Source organism: Grampus griseus, assembly GCF_964374135.1.
Source record: "Grampus griseus genome assembly, chromosome: 7".
Classification (NCBI taxonomy): Eukaryota; Metazoa; Chordata; class Mammalia; order Artiodactyla; family Delphinidae; genus Grampus; species Grampus griseus.
The window spans coordinates 30,035,360-30,057,168 of record NC_139001.1 but is presented as its reverse complement, the minus strand read 5'-3'; the positions used below and the strand labels follow the sequence as shown (position 1 = coordinate 30,057,168).

General features: G+C 46.6%; 1 protein-coding gene across 6 annotated transcripts in view; it reads left to right on the top strand.

Annotated features, from left to right (window-relative positions):
* Positions 1-21,809, top strand: part of NRP2 (neuropilin 2) — a 114,636-nt gene that overhangs the window by 89,163 nt on the left and 3,664 nt on the right. For 2 of the 6 annotated variants that reach the window (XM_082657738.1, XM_082657737.1), the window contains exon 16: positions 19,908-19,958. The exons of 2 other annotated variants lie outside the window; for them this stretch is intronic. In XM_082657738.1, the coding sequence (XP_082513864.1) occupies positions 19,908-19,958 (51 nt within the window). Of the gene's footprint in view, positions 1-4,314; positions 5,121-19,907; positions 19,959-21,809 lie in introns of those variants that run through there. 2 more of the 6 variants (XM_082657742.1, XM_082657741.1) reach the window with 1 other exon arrangement.

Genomic DNA, 21,809 nt, shown 5'->3' with positions numbered 1-21,809 from the left:
CTTAGCTGTAGGAGATGCTGTCTCTTTCCGGTGATTCAGTGAGAACTCGACTGAGACAGTCCTCAGACAGCTTCCAACAGACGTAAGAGGCAGAAAGGGGGAGGGCTGCTTCGTGTTCCATCCCTACGTGGTTAGAACAGGGGTCTGCACACTTTTTCTATAAAAGGACAGATCGTGAATATGTTGGGCTTTGTGACACTCTGTGTCACCACTACTCGCGGCCACTGTAGCACAGAAGCAGCCAGAAGCCATATGTAATGAGGGTGGCCGTGTTCCAAGACGTGCGGAAATAGGCAGTGGGCCAGATTTGGTTATCTGACCTCTGGGCTCCAGCACAGGCGGAGGATTTGGTCCACGTGCTTCCCGTCCTGACCCTGCCACTTCCCAGTGGTGTGAGCTTCCTCTGAGGGCTCTGGGCCATCTCTAGGGTGTCACTGTGTGCTGCCCGCCCCCCTCAGTTTTCCTACAAGTAGAACTGGGAGAAAAATCACTTATCCTCTCAGGTTCTCAGCTCTCCCATCTGAAAGTCATGAAGAATAAAGATGATTCACCGTATAGCCCAATGCCCAGCACCCCGGAAGTGTCCGTTCATTATAGTTGTAGTTATGGTCACATTTCCCAATTGCTTATTCATTCTGTAACTCTATTTGCACAATAGGAATGGAAGAAAGCTACCGACAGTGTCATTTTTTCCCCATATTTTCCTTCCATGCATGGCTTCTTAGAATTTGTTTCTCAAACTTCAAATTCTCCACCTTCACATTACCGCTTTCTCCAGGTGACTCAGAACTTTGCAGGTGGAAGCCTGCTCAACCTTGCAAATACACTTGGAGTTACTATTTAAATTTCTGTTTCTCATTATCTCACACGATGAGAAAACTTCATGGAAAATTAGAAGGTAGAAATTAATGGAAAATAGAAGAGGCGTTGAAAGCAGTTTTCAGTTGGGGGGAAAACAAGGTATGTGAGTAAGTGGGGGACGTTAGAACAATCAGAGGGGACGTTCAGGTCCACACGTCACCGGTGCTGGGCAAGGTTGAAGTCACCTGCATTCTTTCTGCCATCCTGGGGGACGTGGCCCTGGCTCCTGTGTTGTGAAGCAAAGGCCCAGCCATCCCATAGGGCTGAGGGGGGCAAGTGGGGCTAAAATGCAGCCACTCACCAACCTGGGTACCTGGTGCAGGCAGCATCTGCCCAAAGGGGGCACCTTTTTGCAATTTGACACAGAGGCATGGTATGAGCTAACAGGATCTAACACTTTCCAAGAATAGCTATTCTATGAAGTACCATTAGGTCATCAACATTTTTTCCAGGGAGTCTGAATGTAGGTCCAAAGTTCATTCCTCCACTCATCTGTCCACTCATTCATCTAATCATCCACCCATCCATCCATCCACCCATCCACCCATCCATCCATCCATCCATCCATCCATCCATCCACCCATCAGACATTCCTGGGATCGCTGCTGTTATCTGCAAAGGCACTTTGAACGGGGATTTAACCCCTATTGATCTATCACCTTCCTTTTCTCTGGCTAGCAAACCACAGCCTCGTTAGCACACAGACCCTGAAGACTGCCACAGAGCCAGGTTCCAAACCAGCGAACCACCAGCCTGTGGGAGCTGAGTCTCTTTAGCTGGAGAATGTCCTAAGAAGCTCTGGCCCCGAACTGCAGGTCATCAAAAATTGCCTGAGGGGGGTGAGAGGAGGGCTGTTAGGTGTATCCTCTCTTTTCTGACTCCTTTAACAATAAAAGCACAAATTCATATAGTATGTTTTCTCATTTCTCCAAACAACTGTCCAAGGAAAAAGTTTAAGGAACCAATGTGACGTCCACCAAATGGCTTTTGTCTCTAAAATTTTCTACATGGCAATCATTTCTGGGGAGGCGAGTGTTAGCGGGAAAGGGGAAAAGGGCTTTATAATAAAGTGGGGTTTGTCTTCCAAAGCAGAGCAGAACTTGAGGCGAGGGGTCTATCTCTGATTCTGAACCTGGAATCCACAGAATGAGATTTCTTCTTCTCCAGCGGGTCCCCTAGATCCTCCCCACCGTGCCCCAACTTTGTCTCTATCATAAGCCACACTTTAGGAGTCACGTGAAGGCCCCAGCCCCGGCGCGTTGAGCCCTAGGGGATGTATTTAATGTTGAGAACCAGCATTTTGGCTGAGGGAAAGCAAACCTTTGAACCGAGACTATGCGGTGTTGGTGGGAAGGTGAGCAGTTGTGACAGTTTTCTGCTTGACAAAAATTTGTGCTCCTGCTTTGTGGTCTAGTCAGGCGCTTCTGAGGGGAAAGTTAATCCCTGCGGATTTACCGCCTGCCTTTCCTCTCACGGTGAGCTGCAGCCTCATTAGAGAATGGGTTTCACCGTGGAGAGGCGGTGGCACAGAGGAACTTGGAGCCCATCCCTGCACACTTTGCTGTTGCTCGTGCATTCTTCTGAGCCCACATGAAAATCCAATGGCAGGATGGTTGCCAGGCAGCAGATACTCTTGGTGACCTGAATAATGAGTTGACACCAGTTCCTTGTGACTCACGAGCTGGCCATTTCAAGGAGCCATTTTCAGTGCCTTGCTTTCTCTTTCAGTTTCTGTGCATAATTTTCAATATGGTCACAGAGAGAGAGAGGGAAGGAGGGAAGGAGGAAGGGAGCTTTCACAGATACAGTAATGAAATGATTAAAAGATGGAGGGCTTCCCTGGTGGCGCAGTGGTTGAGAGTCCGCCTGAGGATGCAGGGGACGCGGGTTCGTGCCCCGGTCCGGGAAGATCCCACATGCCGCGGAGTGGCTGGGCCCGTGAGCCATGGCCGCTGAGCCTGCGCGTCCGGAGCCTGTGCTCCGCAACGGGAGAGGCCACAACAGTGAGAGGCCCGCGGACCGAAAAAAAAAAAAAAGAGAGAAAGGAATCTTCACCTCAGTTCAGTCTTTTCATCACGAGCATTTATGGAGGGCCTTCTTGGTGCATACCCTGAGGTAGAAACCAAGACGAGAGCGAGTTCTTCTGCTTGAGAGCTCCGCGTCTCGTGAGGGAGGCGTGAAAATATAAATGAGGCTTGTCTGCATCTTGAGCAGAGATCCACCCACAGAGTAGGACCAACAGCGCACGGAGAGGGCAGCAGCAGCTCCCGCCCGTGGCTCCCACCTGGGGTATCACATGGATGGAGGCGATACATCTTTCTGGACCCCTACTTGACGGAGGCAGCTAGGAGGAATTTTTCATAGGTTAAGCATACACCATTTTTCAGAAGTAAGGATCACGTCTGGTTTTGGCAAGCTCAAAATCTAGTCCCACTCTGGGCCAGATTCTCATCTGATGTGAATGGTTGGGGGAATCAAGCTGTGGCACCGTTTTACATCAAATGGGACTCTAGCCAGTCGTTCCCCAGAGTTACCCTGGGCTTAAATCTACAACGTCATCTCCATGGCAACCAGAGGCTAGCCGGTGAATGTGGTTGCCTTCTAAATCCTCGGCTAGCTTCTCTTCCGTCCTCTGTCTTTTCCGTGATTAGAATGTGCTCTCACTTACTCTCGCTCTCACATACCTACTATCATTTTGCATTCACATTTCTTCGTTGCAACTTCCCTCCAATCAGTTTTTTAAATCCTCCATTCAATTAAAAAAAATGAAGATGCACTACTCATTGCTTGACAGTGGTAATTGACCTGTTTAGACAAGACCAGGCTGATTTTCAGTGGGCATGGAAGCCTTGGCAAACCAAAGTGGAATTCGCCTTCAAGTCTAGCCAGCCTAATTAATACATTGTTTGAGAATGCTGGCCAGCCAGACCAAATATTGTATTTCCGTGCATTCGGAGAATCACGGAATCCCAGAAGTCATATCAGCATCACTTACTTGCATGTATTCCTCTGTGTGTGTGTGCGTGTGCGTGTGTGTGCGTGCATGTGCGCGTGTGTGTGAATCATAATGCTTCTATATATTATACAGTAATTGTGGTTTAACAGAAAGAAGAAAAGAGTTTGGGAATCACACAGCTCTTGGTTGAATATCGAACTTCCCACTTACTTGCTGTATAACCATTCATTTAACCTCTCTGAGCCTCTATTTCCTCACCTGTAAAATGGGTCTGACAGTACCTACCTCATAGGGTTGTAAGTAGGAAATAATATCAATCATTGAGAAGTGCTTGGCACACACTACTCAGGACCATCTTATTCCCCTGTCCCCTTCCCTCTCCACTCCAAAGCATGTGTGTGTTTCTTTTCTTTTCTTTTCTTTTCTTTTTTTTAATTAAATTTGGATTAGTCTGCATGCTCTCAGCCTAGCAACACTCTTCTGTGTCTCTCCACCAGGGGGCACCCTCCTACCGGGGACCGAGCCCACAGTGGACACGGTGCCCGTGCAGCCCATCCCAGCCTACTGGTATTACGTTATGGCCGCCGGGGGCGCCGTGCTGGTGCTGGTCTCCGTCGCGCTGGCCCTGGTGCTCCACTACCACCGGTTCCGCTATGCGGCCAAGAAGACCGATCACTCCATCACCTACAAAACCTCCCACTACACCAACGGGGCCCCTCTGGCGGTGGAGCCCACCCTAACCATTAAACTAGAGCAAGACCGCAGCTCGCACTGCTGAGGGCCGAAGCAAGGACGGCACCCAAAACAAACAAGAAAGACTGCAAACACGTTGCCTCGATTTTGCACTTTTTTCTCCTCGCCTAGTCTCTGTGTGAACGCTCAGACATCTCTCTCTCGGGGCCCAAACCCTGTGCGCTCGTATCCATCCCGACCATTCTCCTTGGGTTCTTTTGTTTGTTTGTTTTCCTTTTGTTGATTCCAATGCTGCATCTTGGAATACGAGAAGAGATCCACCCCTAAGCACTTCACCACTCAAGGCTCAGCTGGTTTCCTTCCAGAGACTGGTTCCCTGTTTCTTCCCCTTGCCTTATCCCATCCCTCCTCTCAGTGGGCAGTCAGTCTGCCAGGAGACTTGAGGGGAGACCCGGATCTGTGTGTTTGTACATGGTATACATTTGCGCGTGTGACTAGCTCTGTGTGTGCATGGGTGTGAGAGAGAGACTGGCTCATTGCAAGGGGGGAGTGTGTGGGTGTGTTCAGAGAGGGCCCCCATTAACTCGTGTTACTTCTCCGGGGGTACATGTTCCAGAAAATAATATACTGAACTAGTTTTGTTTACTTGGAGAAGAGATTGAAGCTTTTTGTTGCCTTATCTAGCTCTGGCTGGGTTTCTGTTGGCTACCATTATCATCTCCAGGTACCTAAAAAACTAGAGGCCATGTGAAAAGAAGTGTGGCCCTTCTCATTCCTATCCCCATGCCCAACCCACCTGACCCAAGAGGAAGGTTCCCCCACTGCACTCAGACATGACCCCTTGTCCTGTCTCGGGCGTCTTTGAAGTCACATGACAACAGCCATTGGGTGCGTGTGGAACCATCTCTACTTCCAGCACTGAAGCAAATCTGTCTCATGTTGCCTTATAAAAGAGAAGCTCATAATGAATGTTTAGCTTTTATTGGTTAAGTCCAATCTTGGAATAAGTCATAGAGAATAACAAATCTGAGACTGATGTAGGAAAAGCAGTAGCCTGTTGAGAGCACGAGGAGATGGGGGAGAAGGAAGGATGAAATGTTGTCTTTAAAAAACGTCCTCACCCCTGGGCATTCATTGTGCCCTGCTTAGGATGGGATAGAGTAAGAAGGTTAAAAAACGTATTCTTTGGTGTCTTATTGATCATTGTAATAGCGTTTGTAAAATGTGGGGGGAAAGGGGTCATTTGCTTTCCTTTCATGGTGTAAATGGGTGCCTGAATGTATAGCCACTAAAATATATGGCTGTTCACCTGACTTATTTGAATATTATGAGAGAATAAAAAGTTATCAGTTTTCTAAAATGTACCAGTGTACTACCCCTTAAAGCGTTCATGGCATCTGGCAAATACACCCTTAGAGGCTGGCCTGGCATTTCCAGATGTTGCTGCATCGTCAGGAGAAGGTATAATGAAGATAAATCCTTTGCTGCCCATTCGTCCTCTCTAAACAGCGCAGGGAGAGGGATATTAGAGATAAATTGCCTAGTGATATTTACGAAGGATAGATTCGATAATGAAGTCAATTTCATTGATAGAAAATGTGTATTTTAACGAGATTCTCAGTGTACTGGGCTCAGCCTTGGGGGTGTTTATTTCTCACCTTCCTGCTAGGAATCCACTGAGGAAGTGTAAGATTCTCTCCAAAGATGGTTGCCTGGGCTGAAAGCCTCCAGGTACCTTCTGAGAACAAAATACTAATGATTATTTTTTTTTGGGGGGGCTGCTTGGGAGAGAGAGACTCTTAGCATTCTTTCGGAATATCCACATAGATCCCTCCAACACACACACACTCACTTTTGCATCTGCTTTGTTTCATCCTCCTGAAAGAATGGTGCTCTCCCACTCTTATTCTATTTCAAAGAGCTGGTCTGTCTCAACCACAGCAGCCCTGCCAGGAAAAAAGATGAAAGGCTAGAGCATGAGCTACCTTGAGATTTCAAGAAGTGTCTTACCCCAGCTGAAGATGGAGAAAGAAAGACGGAGTGAGGGAGGAGGGGTGGCAGGATACCATGGATACCTTGTGATGACTTCCATGCCAATCACTAAGGGCTTTTTGTCTCAGGTATCTGTATCCAGTGATGCATTTGGGGTCAGGCATCCCTTGAAATGATTGACATCCCTATAGGCACCCCATGGAGGCGTGGTGTCAGGATATTCCGAAATTACACCTGGAAAGTCTAGCCAGTGTAGGAACTGTCTGAGTTACCATACACCCTTGAGGATTTCCCTTCTTTAAAAGAAGATGACAACAACTTTGTGAAATTTGCTGTATCTTTATCTGATGCCCCATGTGGCATCATCTTTATGTACATGCTGTCGTTGAGAATATGAGACTGCTCAAATCTCTGTGACTCCCATGATGCACTTCAGCTGGGGATGTCACACTTCTCTCTCTGTCTCTCCCTCTCTCTGCTCTTGCAGCCCAAGTGACTTTCATAGTATTATCCAGGTACTATGCTAAAAGGGAAGCTCTTCTATTAAATGTCATGCCTTGCAGCTTTAAAAAGCAAAATCTGTATTTCATGGAGGGAGGGAAGGGTCCCTCTCTTCCAAGAAAAATAGACCGGACAGGTGAATGCATGCATGCATGTTTAGAGCTGCTTCTCAGAAGACAAAGAGGTGATGGCAACTATTAAAAAATTACGGAATGAATGAATTGAAGGTCTAGCTCAGGCTGGTACAGTATTTGCCTTAGTAGAGCTTTCGTGTTAACAGCTCCAGGAGGGGAAACCCTTACCTCCGGGTTAAAAATCCCTTCCTTAGTATTACGCTAGCAATTGCTATCCCCTAATTGCCAGTGAAGGCAGAAGAAAGAATAAAAAGGATCATAGCATTGCCATTGACAAAACAGAATGCTGAAAATAAATTGTCTTTTCCTTTGTCCCACATTTTTGGGATTAAAGCCAGGATAGGATAGGAAATCCAGTAATATTTCTGAGGTTGATACCCCATCTTTAAGAAGACCCTGTCTTTAAAAATGAAACTAGCAGGCAAGTAAACACCTGAATAATCGAAAATTACCAAAGAACAACAACAAAACAAGAAAACTTAAAGATTTTTACTTCCTATTCTTATCCCCTCGCCCTATAACTGTGACATCTCTTGCATTGCTCAGTTGCCTGTGTGTCAAAATAACTTGTGGACGTTGGAAACTATTTGAATGTGTATTGTGTGGAATGTAATAAAGTGATGATATTTTTATACAAACATCTGGGGTTTTTTTTCACCTTGGCTTGAGAGAACAAAGTTGAAATGTAGGCTGTGAAAGAACTGATGTTTCCACCGTTTATACATCGCCTTCTGAGCCACAGGCCATTTCTATGGGAGGTAGGTTCTCCTTGAGGCTGAATGCCAGCTTCTCCTTCTTTTATTTTTTATTACTGCTTGTTAGGAGTTTTATCCAATTTGTGCAGCTGAGCCAATTTTTATGATTGGTGTGGGATTTTGCAAAAGTTGCTAAGTGCTAAATTACTCAATGTGATTCCACAAAATTTCTCTTGATGGTAAATCCCCGGAGATTGGACTCTACTTTCAAAGGGCCCCCGGGGGGGCAGGTGGGATGAGAGAAGCTGAATCATGTACTCATCTCTGCAGAGACAGATAGCTTCCTTTGGAGAAGAAGTAGTGACGTCTCACGCCTTGCCTACCAAATGATTACTTCCACGGGGACGTCGATGTCCAATTTATGAGCACTTTCCCAGACAAAATGGGAACTTGTAGCGTGTTCAGGCTCGAAGATATTCCAGACTTTGGAGCAAGTAAGGAAGATAATAATATGATTACTGTGAACCTGGAAATAGCATGGCAGAACATTTTATAAAAGGAACAATTCTATGACAACTTTGAGGAGGGGGACTTGGGGAAACTTACTCAAAAGCCAGAGCTTACTGACGAGTATTTTTCTTTTCGGTCTCTTTCTTGAGTAGTTAGTGATATAGTTATATAAAATAGTTCTCTCTGAGGGTATTAGGGGCAAAAAATCTAGGAAAGACAGCCTCCCAGCTATTCAGTGTTTCTAGGTGGTGGTCAAAAGAGGTGGTGGAAGAATTTTCCATCACTCCCTATTCGTGGGGTGTATTAGAAGCATTCCATCAACCCAGGAGCCTTCCTCGGAGTCTGAGAACATCCCTAAAGGTCCCAAGAAAAGGGGCTTGTCCAGGAGATCCTATTTCTGTCAGAATCCTGCTTTTCTTCCTTTCTAAACCTAGATCCAGGAAGGAGTACTTCTTACAGCTATAAACCTGCCCAAGTGGTGGTAAAGGAAACAGGCTTCTGGGTTTTCAGATCTTACAGGAAGTGTTGCCAGTACAGATGGCTCAGTCTAGATGTCACTGTCTGTCCTCTGCAGGAGAAAAGAGCAGAATGTCCATGTTTAGAGCATTGTTTGTTCCTCTAATGACGAGCATCATTACCCATTTTGTCTACATAACATTTGGCCATTCTTAAAGCCATTTGTTCCCATTAGCAAAAGATGAAATGAAAGCATCTCAGAAGCGTTTATTTCCGGCAAAGAGCCAGGCTCAGTCAACATTTTCATGAGCTGTCCTGGGACCACACTTGCCCGAGTGAATGAGATTAGCCATCGCTTATGCTTCGTTAGCAATACTGCCTTGGGAGCCACCTTTGAGAATTTCATCATTGCTTTTCCCACCTTGGTTCTGATCCCAAGGCTTATTCTACGTGCACTCTCTCTTCCCCAAAATAGCAGACTGTTACGATTCTGATCTTAGGTGTCAAACACAGCGCTGTTATCAGTATGGTATTTCAGACCTAACCCAAGCATAAATGTTACAGAAATTGTATTTCCATGGGTCATAAACACCAGATGTCAAGGCCCAGGATCGTCTGTCTTGGCTCCTACCTGGCCTTATGATAGTTTAAATGTGCGTTCTTGCGGTTGAAGCAAGACTCTGCCCTCCTAAGCCCAGATACCTGCAGCCTGGCCAGTCGGCTGTGTCCCTGTGTTTGTTTTCATCACCTCTCTTCACTGACTCTGCAGTTGTTTTGCACGAACATTGTTGGCCTTTCTGTAATCTCTGATGAAAAGAGCTTCATTTTTAAGTTTTAATTTGTCCGTGTTATGGGCTCCACATCTGAGCCGAACTGCAGATCTGTAGGTGCGGCTTGTTTTCTCTCTTTGATTGTGTGCATCGCTGGGGCTCTTGCAGCTGTAATTTGCCTTTCATCCACTTCAATGACGGCCCAAAGAAAACACAAAAGAAATCCAACCAGAGGAAAAGGAGGGGAGAGGGAAACACCAGCCAATGGTCTTATAATCAGCAGGGGAAAGATCGGCTTATATAAATAAATTAACAGCTAGGAACAGTGTAGGATTTAATGAAGCCTGACACAGATCAGGTGCACTGGAGTATGTCTCGAGGTTCGATATAATCAGAAACCTGCGCCTTTAGAAGGCGTCAGGCCACAGGCCTCAGCCAGACGACATTTGCACTGTGTGGAGGAGTTCCTTTTGGCCCCAAACTTAAGCATGGAAGAGATGCAAGATTTGGGGACTTGCCAAACAGAAAACCCCCTTTTAGCATGGTTTCTACATGGCACAGGGCAGAATCTTGGTGTTTCAGGGCAGACAGCAGAAACCATTCTTGCCCCAAGCCCAGTGGACAGGACACCCAGAATCCTTCTGTTCTCTTTCCAGTAAAGTAATTGTTCTTGGGCTTTGCTGTCACTGACTTCCAAGCTCCCAATAAAACTGAAGTCCCACAGCATCGGACCAAGAAATAGGAAAGGCCATTTGAAGAGTCAGCAACAGACGTGCTGGAGGCAAGACTGGCCCCGGGTGGGGAAAACACCTATTCTTGGAAGCTCATGACCGGAGTCATTATGATACTGAAAAAGGCCGTTGGGGAAAATTTTAAGATGGTCTCTGGTTAGGTTTCTTTTCATTTCTTTTTAACTTACAAGTTATACGTGACTATATCCTCAAAAAGTGCAAATAATTTTTCTAAAAAGAAGTTCATTTCATTGCTAACCAGTCCCAACCCCCTCCCCAGAGGGAACCATGAGAAATTGTTCGAGGTATATATTTCCAGACCTTGGTTTATACCTTTACAAATGTATATGTTCATGTCTAAGTACGCAGTTTGCTTTCGTTGGGGTTAGTTTGGTTTTGTGTAAATAGTATCAACATTTGCTCACTGTGCTGGATAACCTGCTTCTTTCCATTTGATAAAGGTCTTGAGGATACTTTGTTGCACACTGACAGGTTTACCCCATCCTTTTCAGATATTGTCTAGCATTTCGTATCATGTCGCTGTACCGCAGTTTATTAACTGTTCCCCTACTGGTGGTCATTCAGGTTGTGTCTAGGTTTTCTTTCTATGATAAACAATACTGCAGTGAACATCCTTGAGGTTGCCTCTTTGTGCAAGTTTCTCTGGGATAGAATATCTGGGTCAAATGGTGTGCCTGTTTACATTTTAATAGATGCTTCAGGTGGCTGAGTTTTACCTTTAAAATGAACCTGCCCCCATTTGAGAGGGTAACAAACCAGCGGACACCCTGCATTATATCCCCTGTCATGTGCAGAAGCCACATAATCTCTGTGACTATCTCTCTCTCTTTCTCTAAAGTGGGCGGAGCGCTTGCAAGGGAAGACTGAGGACAATTTTAGTTGAAGGGAATTTTAATCACAGGGACTTCTTTTAATGCTGATTTGCGGAGAATGTGAGCCTGGCTATAAGATGCAGCTCGCTGGAGCTGTGGCCACCGTAGCCCGGGAGTTAATTCTATCCCTGGTTCAGCAGGCAGAGCCCTGTTCTCCATGATTAATGAGTTCCACTTGGTTTCTTCAAAGAGTGACTGTGCTGTGCCTTGCTGTTATTTATTTATGTTTTCTACTAAAAAATTTGTGTCAAAAACATCCTTTAAGGTCAGTGCACGTTATTGTGCTGCAGACAAAAATATTCCAACAGCCACAAGGAGGCCCACGTGCCAACAGAAAGTCCCTAATCCTGTGGCCTTGTGCCCAAGGGCCCCATAACGGCCCTGAGAAGAGCAGGCCTTCCTGGCTGAAAGGAGGCACCCAGCTTCTTTCTGAGGAGGGTCAGGGCTAATGCGACCCGAGGAAAGGTAGTAGGAAGTGCGGTGGCTTTCCAGTGGGAGGTTTCGATGTGCAGGCAAAGCTGCTAGCCCCAAGTGGCTCCAGAGAGGAAGGACAAGTAGAAGAGAAGCCAAGGGAGCCATTAGTTCAAAACACCGTTTCTTCTAAGAGTTGCTACCCTTGTTTCTACTGTGCGTTTAGACCAAGGGGTCAAAGTAGTGTGACTTTGACGCTGAGCGTAGTGGATAGTGTGACGGCCATATATGAGCTTTGCCAGCTTTCTCCAACCTGCCAGAAATCCAGGACTGCTGCCTCTAGGGCTTGAGACTTGGGTATAACTCTTGGTGGCTCAGGGGAAAAAGCACAAGAGTGAGGTGTGGGTGAGAGACACGGGCGTGCACACACACACAAGCTTGTTTTGTCTTCTATGTGTAATTGTGCGAAATTGAACGCTTTTAGTATCATTGACTGACACACCCAAAGGCAAAGGCTCTGATCCAGAACGGGAATGGTAGGGACCACGTCTTGGCTTTCAGCAGCAGCAGTTTCTTTCTCAGGCGTCAGGACTCATTAACCGGATGCTGGACTGGATTTCGGAACTCGCTAGAGAGCAGCCAACTCCAGTAATGAAGGGAATGCGGAGAACGCTTTGAGCCTGAGGTGGCCTTGACCGAAGTCCTATTCTCAGTCGGCCTGCTGGTTACTGAGGCTCCTTTCAGCACAGTCTGTTACGAATCTTTTCCTCTCTTTGCATCTCCCTGCTGCCACCAAGGGGCTGGGAGAAGGGATACAAGGACCCCGAGGGCCGTGTGGTCTTCCGTATCGCTTCTCTGGGCCACCTCCGACAGCTGGTACCGAGGTGGCAAGATAGTCACTAGGACGGAGACTGGGGCTGACGTGGGTTGTCAAAGGAGCCCCCAAGGTGCCTCATCACCTCGGCCAACTGCACACCAGGATCGCGAGCTCGGGAATGGCGTCCACGGGAAGCCCTGAGCTCTCACCGCCGTCATCATTTCCGGGCTCTGAACTCCTCGCAGGGCCACCGTCCCCTCCTCTTTCCCCAAGAAGGACCTGTTTCCACCTACCTGTCTACCTCTGGGTCGGGTGTGGTTCATCTTCAACCTCCACCCTCCCCTTTCTGCAGCTGCCCCCTCTCTCGGTGGCTCCTTTTCTTCTCTCTGGCATTCCTGCACTTTCTCCACCTCCCTGCACCACGGCCTCCTGCCAGAAGAGCCCGTCAGATTCCCAACACAGAGGCTTCATTGCTTGCTTCCTCCAAGTAGTTGCATTTTTACAGGAGACCAAACCTAAGGTCGGAGGAATTACTCTCTTGTGTTATAACCGCAGTTCTCAGCCACCAGCAAACTTTTGGGGGAAATCATCTCTTGAATGGGCAGAGAGAGGTACCTCTTTGGAAGCCCTAAAATCTCATCACAAGGTCATGGATCCTTGTGTTCAGAAGAGCCCAACTTTTAAGTAAAGCAAACTCTCTTGGTGAGATACATGTGTGTAGAGAGTTTTTTCCCAAAGACCTACAACATAGAGGGACAATCTTTAAGAAGACATTGCTTTTCACATTGGAAGTGCATGCAGTTTTGTTTCTCCTCCATCCTTCCACTGGTCCCAGGTAATACCACACCTCTCCACCTGTGCAGTGTTTCCATTTATGCACTTCTTGAGCCTTGGGACTGGAGGAGAGGAGAAATGTGAACGCCTATTGGCAAACGCCCTGAGATGTGAAGATACGAGACTTTTTTCCTAACATCTCAGGAAAAACATCAAGAACGCAGTGGAAGGGGGACACTTTTCTCCGAACTTTTCTTTTTCCCACCTTCATACCCTCAGAGAAGGTAGCCAACAAAAGAAGGCCCTCTTTCTTGTGGACATACCCACTTACAGTAATGGAGACTATCTCTGATTTCTCAAAGACCTAGAGCAAAGCAAAGATTCCAGAACTTTCCTCCCTCAGCCTTACTGGTTTTTTCCAGCCTGCACAATCATGAAGCCTATGTTTATAACTACACACTTCTGTGGCGTCTCCTTTTTCTTATTTTCACGCCATCGTTGGGGCTCAGTGGAGCCATTCTGGCCTCAGCTGCTCATCTGCCTCTGCACTTGGAAGTATTATTAGGTCATTTCACGGCCTTCTCATTTGCAGTCAGTATTTCCAATTCTTTTTAGTGTTTCCTCCTGATTCTTCAACTAAAAATAATAGAAAATCATGTTCAAAGTCTTCTGGTATCACAAACCGAGCCCCCTTTTCTTTTCCAGCTTGAAACCATTTGAAAACTTAAAAAAATATATACTTTTTTCCATGACTTTGCATAGATTTGGCTATAGCCCAAGAGATAAAAAACCCACGATAAAGGATCTTCTGGTGGTGTTTCTAAACTCAAGCCAAACCCAGCACGGGATGAATGGCTCTCATGTAGCCTGACTCTAATGGAGGAGCTTTGGCAAACGTTCGATCTACATCTGAACTTTTGGCTCCTTCTAGCAACAGGGGATGAACAAACTGAATTAGGGAAATTAAGTGTGGTAGGGAGTAGGAACCTTCAGCCAATACTAAATATTAAACTGAATTAAACACGTTGAAGGGCCAAGAAATATCTGCTAGTCCTTCATGCGTTCTCATTTATTGAGATCACAGTGTTGTGTCTCCTGCTGGGATCAGAACAAAGTGACTGAGAGAATTTTCTGAAGGCTACTCCCCTCTGAAAGGTCCAGTGTGATTTAGTTGGCTCGGGGGGTTCGGGAACTTGGAATCAAACTCAACAAGGGCTCTAAGTGGCCAAGAGCTAATCCCAAATAAATCACAGCCCCAAACAAGGTGTCGAAAAGGTGGCTGACTCTCAGTTCTACTGCCGAGCTCTTCAATGACTTACTGCATTTTTCTACCCTCCTTCCTCAATTTCTTCCTCCTTGAAGAAGACGCGATGACCCCTGGTATCCTTGAAAGTGAATGGTTTCAGTGATTTCCTCTGTAGGCATCTCTTCAATCCTTGCTTTAAAGGCTGGTTGCAGTTTGGTGGGTTGAGTGGACGTGTGGGTTAACTGGCTTCTCACCAGGTCTTGTCAGCCCTGCCTCAGCTAAGGTGGAGGCTTCAAACTTGGCGAACCATTTACTAGCTCTGTCAGTTCCTCAGTTGCCCCTTAGCAGGACTGGTTCCTAAGCTAAATGAGCAAGTATGGAAAACATGGAACCTCAGGGCTTCCTTTCACCTGTCCTTTGCATGGTCTTCTCCTTCCATGGGCACCTTAAGGTGGATGCCTTCAGGTGTGACCACCTCCAAGTGAGGACAGACCCGGGGTGAAGACGAGTGGCGAGCCCTTTTCTGTTGAAGTTGCCTTGTCTACAGCCAGCCGCCCTTTTCAGGCAAGCCTCAGCAGAAAGGCCATCAGAGCTTTCTCATTTTCTTCCTGTAAAGATGAGTTCTCAAGCAGGAAGGAACATCAGTGCTTACTTTACAGAGGAGCAAGCTGAGACCCAGGGAGGGTCAGAGACTCGTCCCGGCTCTCACACCTGGGCGAAGTGGCAGAGCTCAGGGGAGAAGAGGAAGCCTGCTCCCAGTCTAGCGCTCCTCCATATTCCGTGCTGCTCCCCTTCGGGTACCGGCCTTAGAGTGTGTCCGCTACACATTCTGGATGGCCAGCCTGTCATCAGCTTCCACCGGGCCTCTTAAGCCACTGCTCGGAGTTGGCCTGGATGGGACTCTTCAGAGAAAGCCAGCATGCGTTGGTGTCCTGATGGGTGTGCCAGCGATCCAGGGACGGATGGTCTTAAATCATTTATCTAAAAGTAGCCAGTGGTTTGGGGTACACTCCTCACTCTCTTAACTATCTTGTGAGGCTCTTTTTTTTTTTTGATGTAGAAAGTAAACAGAACAATGTCAATGAAAATATACTCACAGCAGCCACGGCATAGGAGATGTGGTGAAAGGGAAGGTCGAAATTTTTCTGTAACTGCAGAAAAGCAAACTAACCCCAAAGGACCCTAATTTAAGAGAAAAAAAGAGAAGAAAATAAGGGAGAGAGAAAAGATAAAGTGTGTGTGTGTGTGTGTGTGTGTGTGTGTGTGTGTGTGTGTAAAGAGAGAGAGAGGGTGGGAAGGAAACTCTAAATGAGAGAGGGCATTCTTGTTTTAGACCTAAACCACACTCGGGGAATTTTCCGTTTACAGGTTGGAGTGTCTGGGGCATTTGTCTTGCATGGCATGTGTGATCTTACAGTGCCAGGCAGTGCTCCAGACCCTTCTGGGAGAATCACATCTTTTTAGAGTAGGCAGAGCTCATGGCTGGGTATGGCTGTTCCCCATTTGTACTGTAGGGTTGCAATGTACTGACAAGGGTGCTGGAGAATATTTGACTTGTGAGCGGGCAGGGCAATCTCTGAATGCCTCAGTGGATCTGATAAAAATGAATACAAGCCCCAAACCAAGAGATCAGTGTGCGAGTAAACAGGCTCGGGTGCCGGGCTTGAGGCCATCGCCATCCCTCGCAGCAGCCTCCATTCCAAAGCTGTCTCCTCCTCCCTCCCACATTTTTTCCCTGCCTTGGCACAGCCTCATCTGCCCAATCCCTGCCCCAGACTCGTCAGCACTTAGAGTCCCCTCCACAGCACCCCGCTTTTTTTTTTTTTTTTTTTTTTTGCGGTACGCGGGCCTCTCACTGCTGTGGCCTCTCCCGCCGTGGAGCACAGGCTCCGGACACGCAGGCTCAGCGGCCATGGCTCACGGGCCCAGCCGCTCCACGGCATGTGGGATCTTCCCGGACCGGGGCACGAACCCGTGTCCCCTGCATCGGCAGGCGGACTCTCAACCACTGCGCCACCAGGGAAGCCCCACCCCCACTTTCTTTTATGCTATTTTGGCATGGGTGAGTCCTTGCTTCCCAATCACACTGAAGGGCCTCGATCGTGGACACCGGGTCCCGTACATCTTCCTTTCCCAAACTCCTCCGTGTGGTTTCTGGGCACGTAGTCAACCCTCTTAATAAGTGAGGGTTGGTTGATCGGTTGGTTAGTCAGTAAGTGAAAACTGCCATTTGGAGAACAATGCAAATCAGCCTTCCCTGTCTGGGGATCATGGAAAAATGTGAAGTCCCAAATTTCAGATCACGGCATCCTCACGTTCGTGAGAAGTCTCCGTGAGTTCCCATCCAAGTGGTGAGCCAGCAACGCAGGCAAACAGCCAGGGGCTGTGTATCCAGCCCACTAGGATGGAGACAGGGCGCACCCTTGGGATGGGTTAGGGATGATAATGGGGGTTTGCCTGAGTGCACACCTGCGGGAGTCGAGGGGAGAGGGTGTCCTCTGGCCCTGATACAATACTGAGTGTCGGAATTCAGATTTTGGAGTCAGACGGATCTGAGTTGAAATCCGAGCAGGTGCCCAGAAGGAAACAGGGTCATGTGAGGACGAAGGTTGAAAGTGGAAGTCTGTGTGGGTGGGAAGATCCATATTCCTGATCTGTATTCTCTTAAAGGTGGGGCTCCTTCCATTCTCCCTCACCCGTCTCCCGTTCACAAACACACCCACCTACTAAAACAGAGTCCTGGAAGGTCCTCTCCAAGTTTTTCCTCATTAAAAAAAAAAATTTAATTCCACGTCCCTGGTCTCCACAGTCTTTTGCCATCTACCTCACTTCCCCAGCCAGGTCTCCATCCTGTGGCTGTCATGTCCCCTTCCCAGGGAGGTGCTGCCTCCTCCACTCTTTGCCTTGAGCTCCTGGGTCACCCCTTCTCCGTCCAACCCGCCCTTGCCTTTTTTTCACTAGAACTACAGGGACCCGGTGGACATCCACCCTCCCTGCCAGCATCCTGAGGAAACAGGCTGAGGCTTACCTCCTGGGCTCAACAGAAAAGGAAAGTGACCCGTGCAGGGCAAAGAGGCTTCTGAGAAAGAAAGCTCTTAATCAAACACAGATATCAAGAATATTAGCAAGGGGACTAGAGAAAATTGCTATCAAAGTAAATTGCTTTTTGTACAAATGTTCCCTTTACTGGGGTTTTCCCCAGTGTGTCATTCTTTCTTTAAGGCTTCGTGAACAGATGCTCTTTTGAAAATGTTGATTAACTTATCCTTCTTTTGATCCCTTCCCACTCACCCAAACTCCTGGGAGCAGTGATTATGCAAAAAGCCAAGTCGAGCCTCTAAAGTGTTCTTCACCTGAAGTAGGCTTTGATCCTCCAGGGGCAGAAATCTCAGCCACATCTGGGCAATCAATTTCATAGAACCTTAAAAATGGACCTATTCTTGGGAGGTCATCTCATCCAGTCCTCTGCTCACAGAGCCAAGAGGCTGTGATCTCCTGGGACAAAATGTTCTCATAGTCATTACCATCCTCTTACCCGTTTTCCACTGAGATCAATGCCACATCTACTCCTTTCCAGCCCATGATCAATAGTGTCTTGAGTTCTTCCCTGAGGGTGTGAGATGGAGCAAGGTGGCGTTCTAGCCTCCAAGAATTTGTCACATCCTTGGCAAAGACTGAATCCCTAAAAGCAAGAACAGGATTAGGCCCAAAAGTCACTGGCAGGAGCCCCGCAGTTTTCGTCCTGGGCTAATCCACATATTCTTATCCAATGTTCTGCATCTTTTAACCGTGAAGCTGTTGACATATGAGCATCCCATAAAAATGATTAATTGTTGGAAATGTGATGGTTTTCTTCTGTGTTTTTTTTTTGTCATAAGGTTAAAAAAAAAAAACAACTCCAGGTTGATTTCCACAAGCCAGATTTGATCCCTGTGACAGACACCACCTGCCTCTTGATTCATTTTTACATCTTCATTCCAAGGACACAGCCTGCGTTGTAGAGTCCTGGAGAATAACACAGGGGCTGGGCATTGAGGTGGGGAAGCTGTCATGGCCTGCAGGTACCAGTTGTTGTGCTATAAACATGCCAGGAACAGGCTGGATTTTTGGAGGATTGGTGCCACGTGGCAACCATCTTTTCAAGTAGGGTCTTAGCAAGTGGTTTTCCGCATCCCTTACTGGCGACCAAAAGGATGAGAATGTGCTTTAGCACTTTGGCCAGGAATGAAGAAGACTTCGAACATGATGAAAACCACTGTCTGCAGGGCAAGACTGAATGTCAGGTATGGCAGTGATGGATTGGTCCTCAGTTCAGGTCATAGTCAAGTAGATCTTCCCCGAGGTGTTGTGCAGACGAGGGAGAAGTTCAGGCTGGTCTGAAGTTCTTGTATTCCTCTTGTTTGATACTCTAGCGGTTTGGAATTTGAGGTTTGTGTTAAGCCTTGATTTTTTAAATATAAATTTATAGTGCTGACATTGAGGTAGTTCACCTGACTTGGGGTTGAAACTCCTGAAGGGCCACATACATTCACTGGAGGCATTTTGACCTGACAGCAGACACAGGTATAATTAACTTGTGAGACAGGAAGAAATGATAAGACCCTTTTCTTCACCACATATTTGATTTTCTTTTTTAGTGTTTTACCATTTTAGGCAGGTAGTTTCCATTGGCTCTGATTTCTGTAAGATGGACAACATGGTGAATAGAGACCTGAATTATCCTCCCCATTCCCCAAAAGATTATCATAAAAAAAGAAAAAGATAGACAGTGATAATACTGGAGAAAATTCAGAGTAAATTAACTTAGCTCTGTTCAAGCCTGGGCGAGTCAGATTGGATGCCCATGTTTGATCTATTCTACACCGTGAAGAAAGCCAATGGGAAAAATAGACTGGGCAGAAAAGAGAAGGGATATTAGCACAGACGTGGAGGTGGACAGGCGTTATAACATTCTTTCCAGTTCTAGTTCTACATTAAAGAATGTAATGATGAAATGTGATTTCCTTAAATTACTTTACATTTATTTGAAATCCAGAGGAGAAAGACTCATACTTTGTGCCCACTTAGATGCATGCACATGAGGAGGGGCAGTTTGCTATCTCAGATGAACGTCGCAGTCATGGCAACTGATGACGGACATGAGAGGCCACTGAAGGTCCCTTAGATAAAACTCAGACCTACGTCGGTTGTAAACAACAGTCACTATAAAGACGCACGGGAGCATTTACTTGGCGCTAGAGGCCTTTCTTATTGTTTCTGTTCTTCTGGTTATCATTGGAAGTAAAGACAAATCATTTGAAGGGGAAAGAATCCAGCAATGTACATGATAACTGACCTGGAAGCAGAAAGTGACTCTAGCTGCCTGCAGTGCTGGGGAGTCATCTCAGCAAGGTAACATCTCTGCCTTTTAGCCACGGCAATAGAACTTGTTATAACTTGATTTGTTTTGTTTTCTCTTCTCTTACAGTGGACATCCCAGAAATACATGGGAGGGAGGGCTACGAGGATGAAATTGATGGTGAGTTGCTGTGATTTAGAAGATAATCATGACAGTCAAGTTTGGCTATAAAGACAAAAACAAAAATAATGTCCGGGGTATTGGAGGGCCAGAATTTAGAACTATCGGCCAGGAATATAAGTGAAAATGAATCCAGAGAGGAGTGAAGAAACTATCAATTGCTCTCTCAAGGTCAGATTTAGCGATTTAGAAAGTTTATTGAGTTCCCTCTGCCTAATCGGAAACAGGTCTCCTACTTTGGGCAACTTTCGACACTGATGAGCTTCAAATCTGAATAAGCCCTTTAGAAGTGAAAGCCGGGCTTCTCTACACATGTCTCTGCTTGAACCCACTGACCTCCTTCCAAAAAGGGCCGAGTGAATGAGCGTCACTGTGAATATTCTCTCAGGCCTGCTGTGGTTTCCAATTCCATGGCTTTCAGGAACCCTTCTCACACTGTCCATGACTCCGAGTTGGGGCTTGTTGCAGGATTTAGGTTTCTTGTCCACACTGCCCGTCTCATGTTATCATATTTATTCCAAGCTCGATTTTCCTACTTCAAATACACGTACTTCATAAGGCTGAAGCAAGAGTCCTGACTGGAAGGGCACTGAGCAAACACGCAGATGTGATACCTTCCCTCGACTCAGAGCAACGCAGGTCTCTCTGGGAGTCTCTGAGTGCCAGAGTTGATCCCCAAGAGAGATCACCAAGGTTCCCCTCAAAGAACAGCTTTAGACCAAGATTGATGCCTTTAAGAAGGGCAGTTTATAGAGCAGCTGTTTTAAACCTGACCTTAATCAAACACTTCAAGTGTAGCTATAGAAACAGAGTGACTAACCCAAACAGCACCTTGTTAACTGATTGCAGACTCTCCCTGCAAAGCCCGGTCTAACGTTCCTATTATGGGCAAAACTGCACAACTGGCCTTCACAGAGAGGCTGCAATAGATCAAGCAGCAGAAGCCCTAAGATGGGGTGGAAAGAGTGAAGGATGTGGATGGAGAAAGCCTGATTTATACTCCTAGTTTAACTGCTCGTTAACTCTGGGAACTCGTGGTACCTACTCACTTCATCTCTTAAAACCTCTGTTTCCTCATCTATTTTTTAAAATTATAATATCACCCTGCCTTCTTCATAGGATTATTAAGAAATCCCACAAAATTCTCCATGAATATGGTCATGCCTTGGCCACACTATAGAACTATAAGTATATTAGTTTGCTGGGGTGGCCATAACAAAGTACCACAAACTGGGTGACTTCAACAACAGAAATCTATGTCTCCAAATTTCCCTTTTTTATAAGGACACCAGTCATACTGGATTAGGGCCCACGCTAAGGACCTCATTTTAACTTGATTCCTTCCATAAAACCCCTATCTCCAAATAAGATCACATTCTGAAGTAAGGGGTTAGAATTCCACATCTGATTCTGGGGTGGGGGTAGGTACATAGCAGTAAGGTTAAGATTTAGGTCGAGAGGTCTGGTGGCTCAAAAAAACCTGCTGCTTGGATGGCCAGGAATGCTAGCTTGGGAAACTCTCTGTGTGAAAATAGCCTCAGCCTGTTCTTTGATTTAAACTGAAGCAGTTGGAAGTCGGGACGAGGAGGCAGAGAAAGAAGGGTGCCCAGAACACAGGGCCGCCCCAGGCGCTCCAAGGGCTCCCTGAAGCTTCTGTGAAAATCTGAGCTTACCTAATGTGAATCAGATTCTTTAAGTATCTAATCCTTAGACCATACTTACTATGTGCTGGTCACCGAGCACTTTGCAAATATTAATTCATTTAAACCTCCTAACAAGCCAGTGAGGTTATTAGTAACGCTATTTCGCAGACGAGAGAACTGAGGCAAAGAGAAGTTAAATAACTTGCCC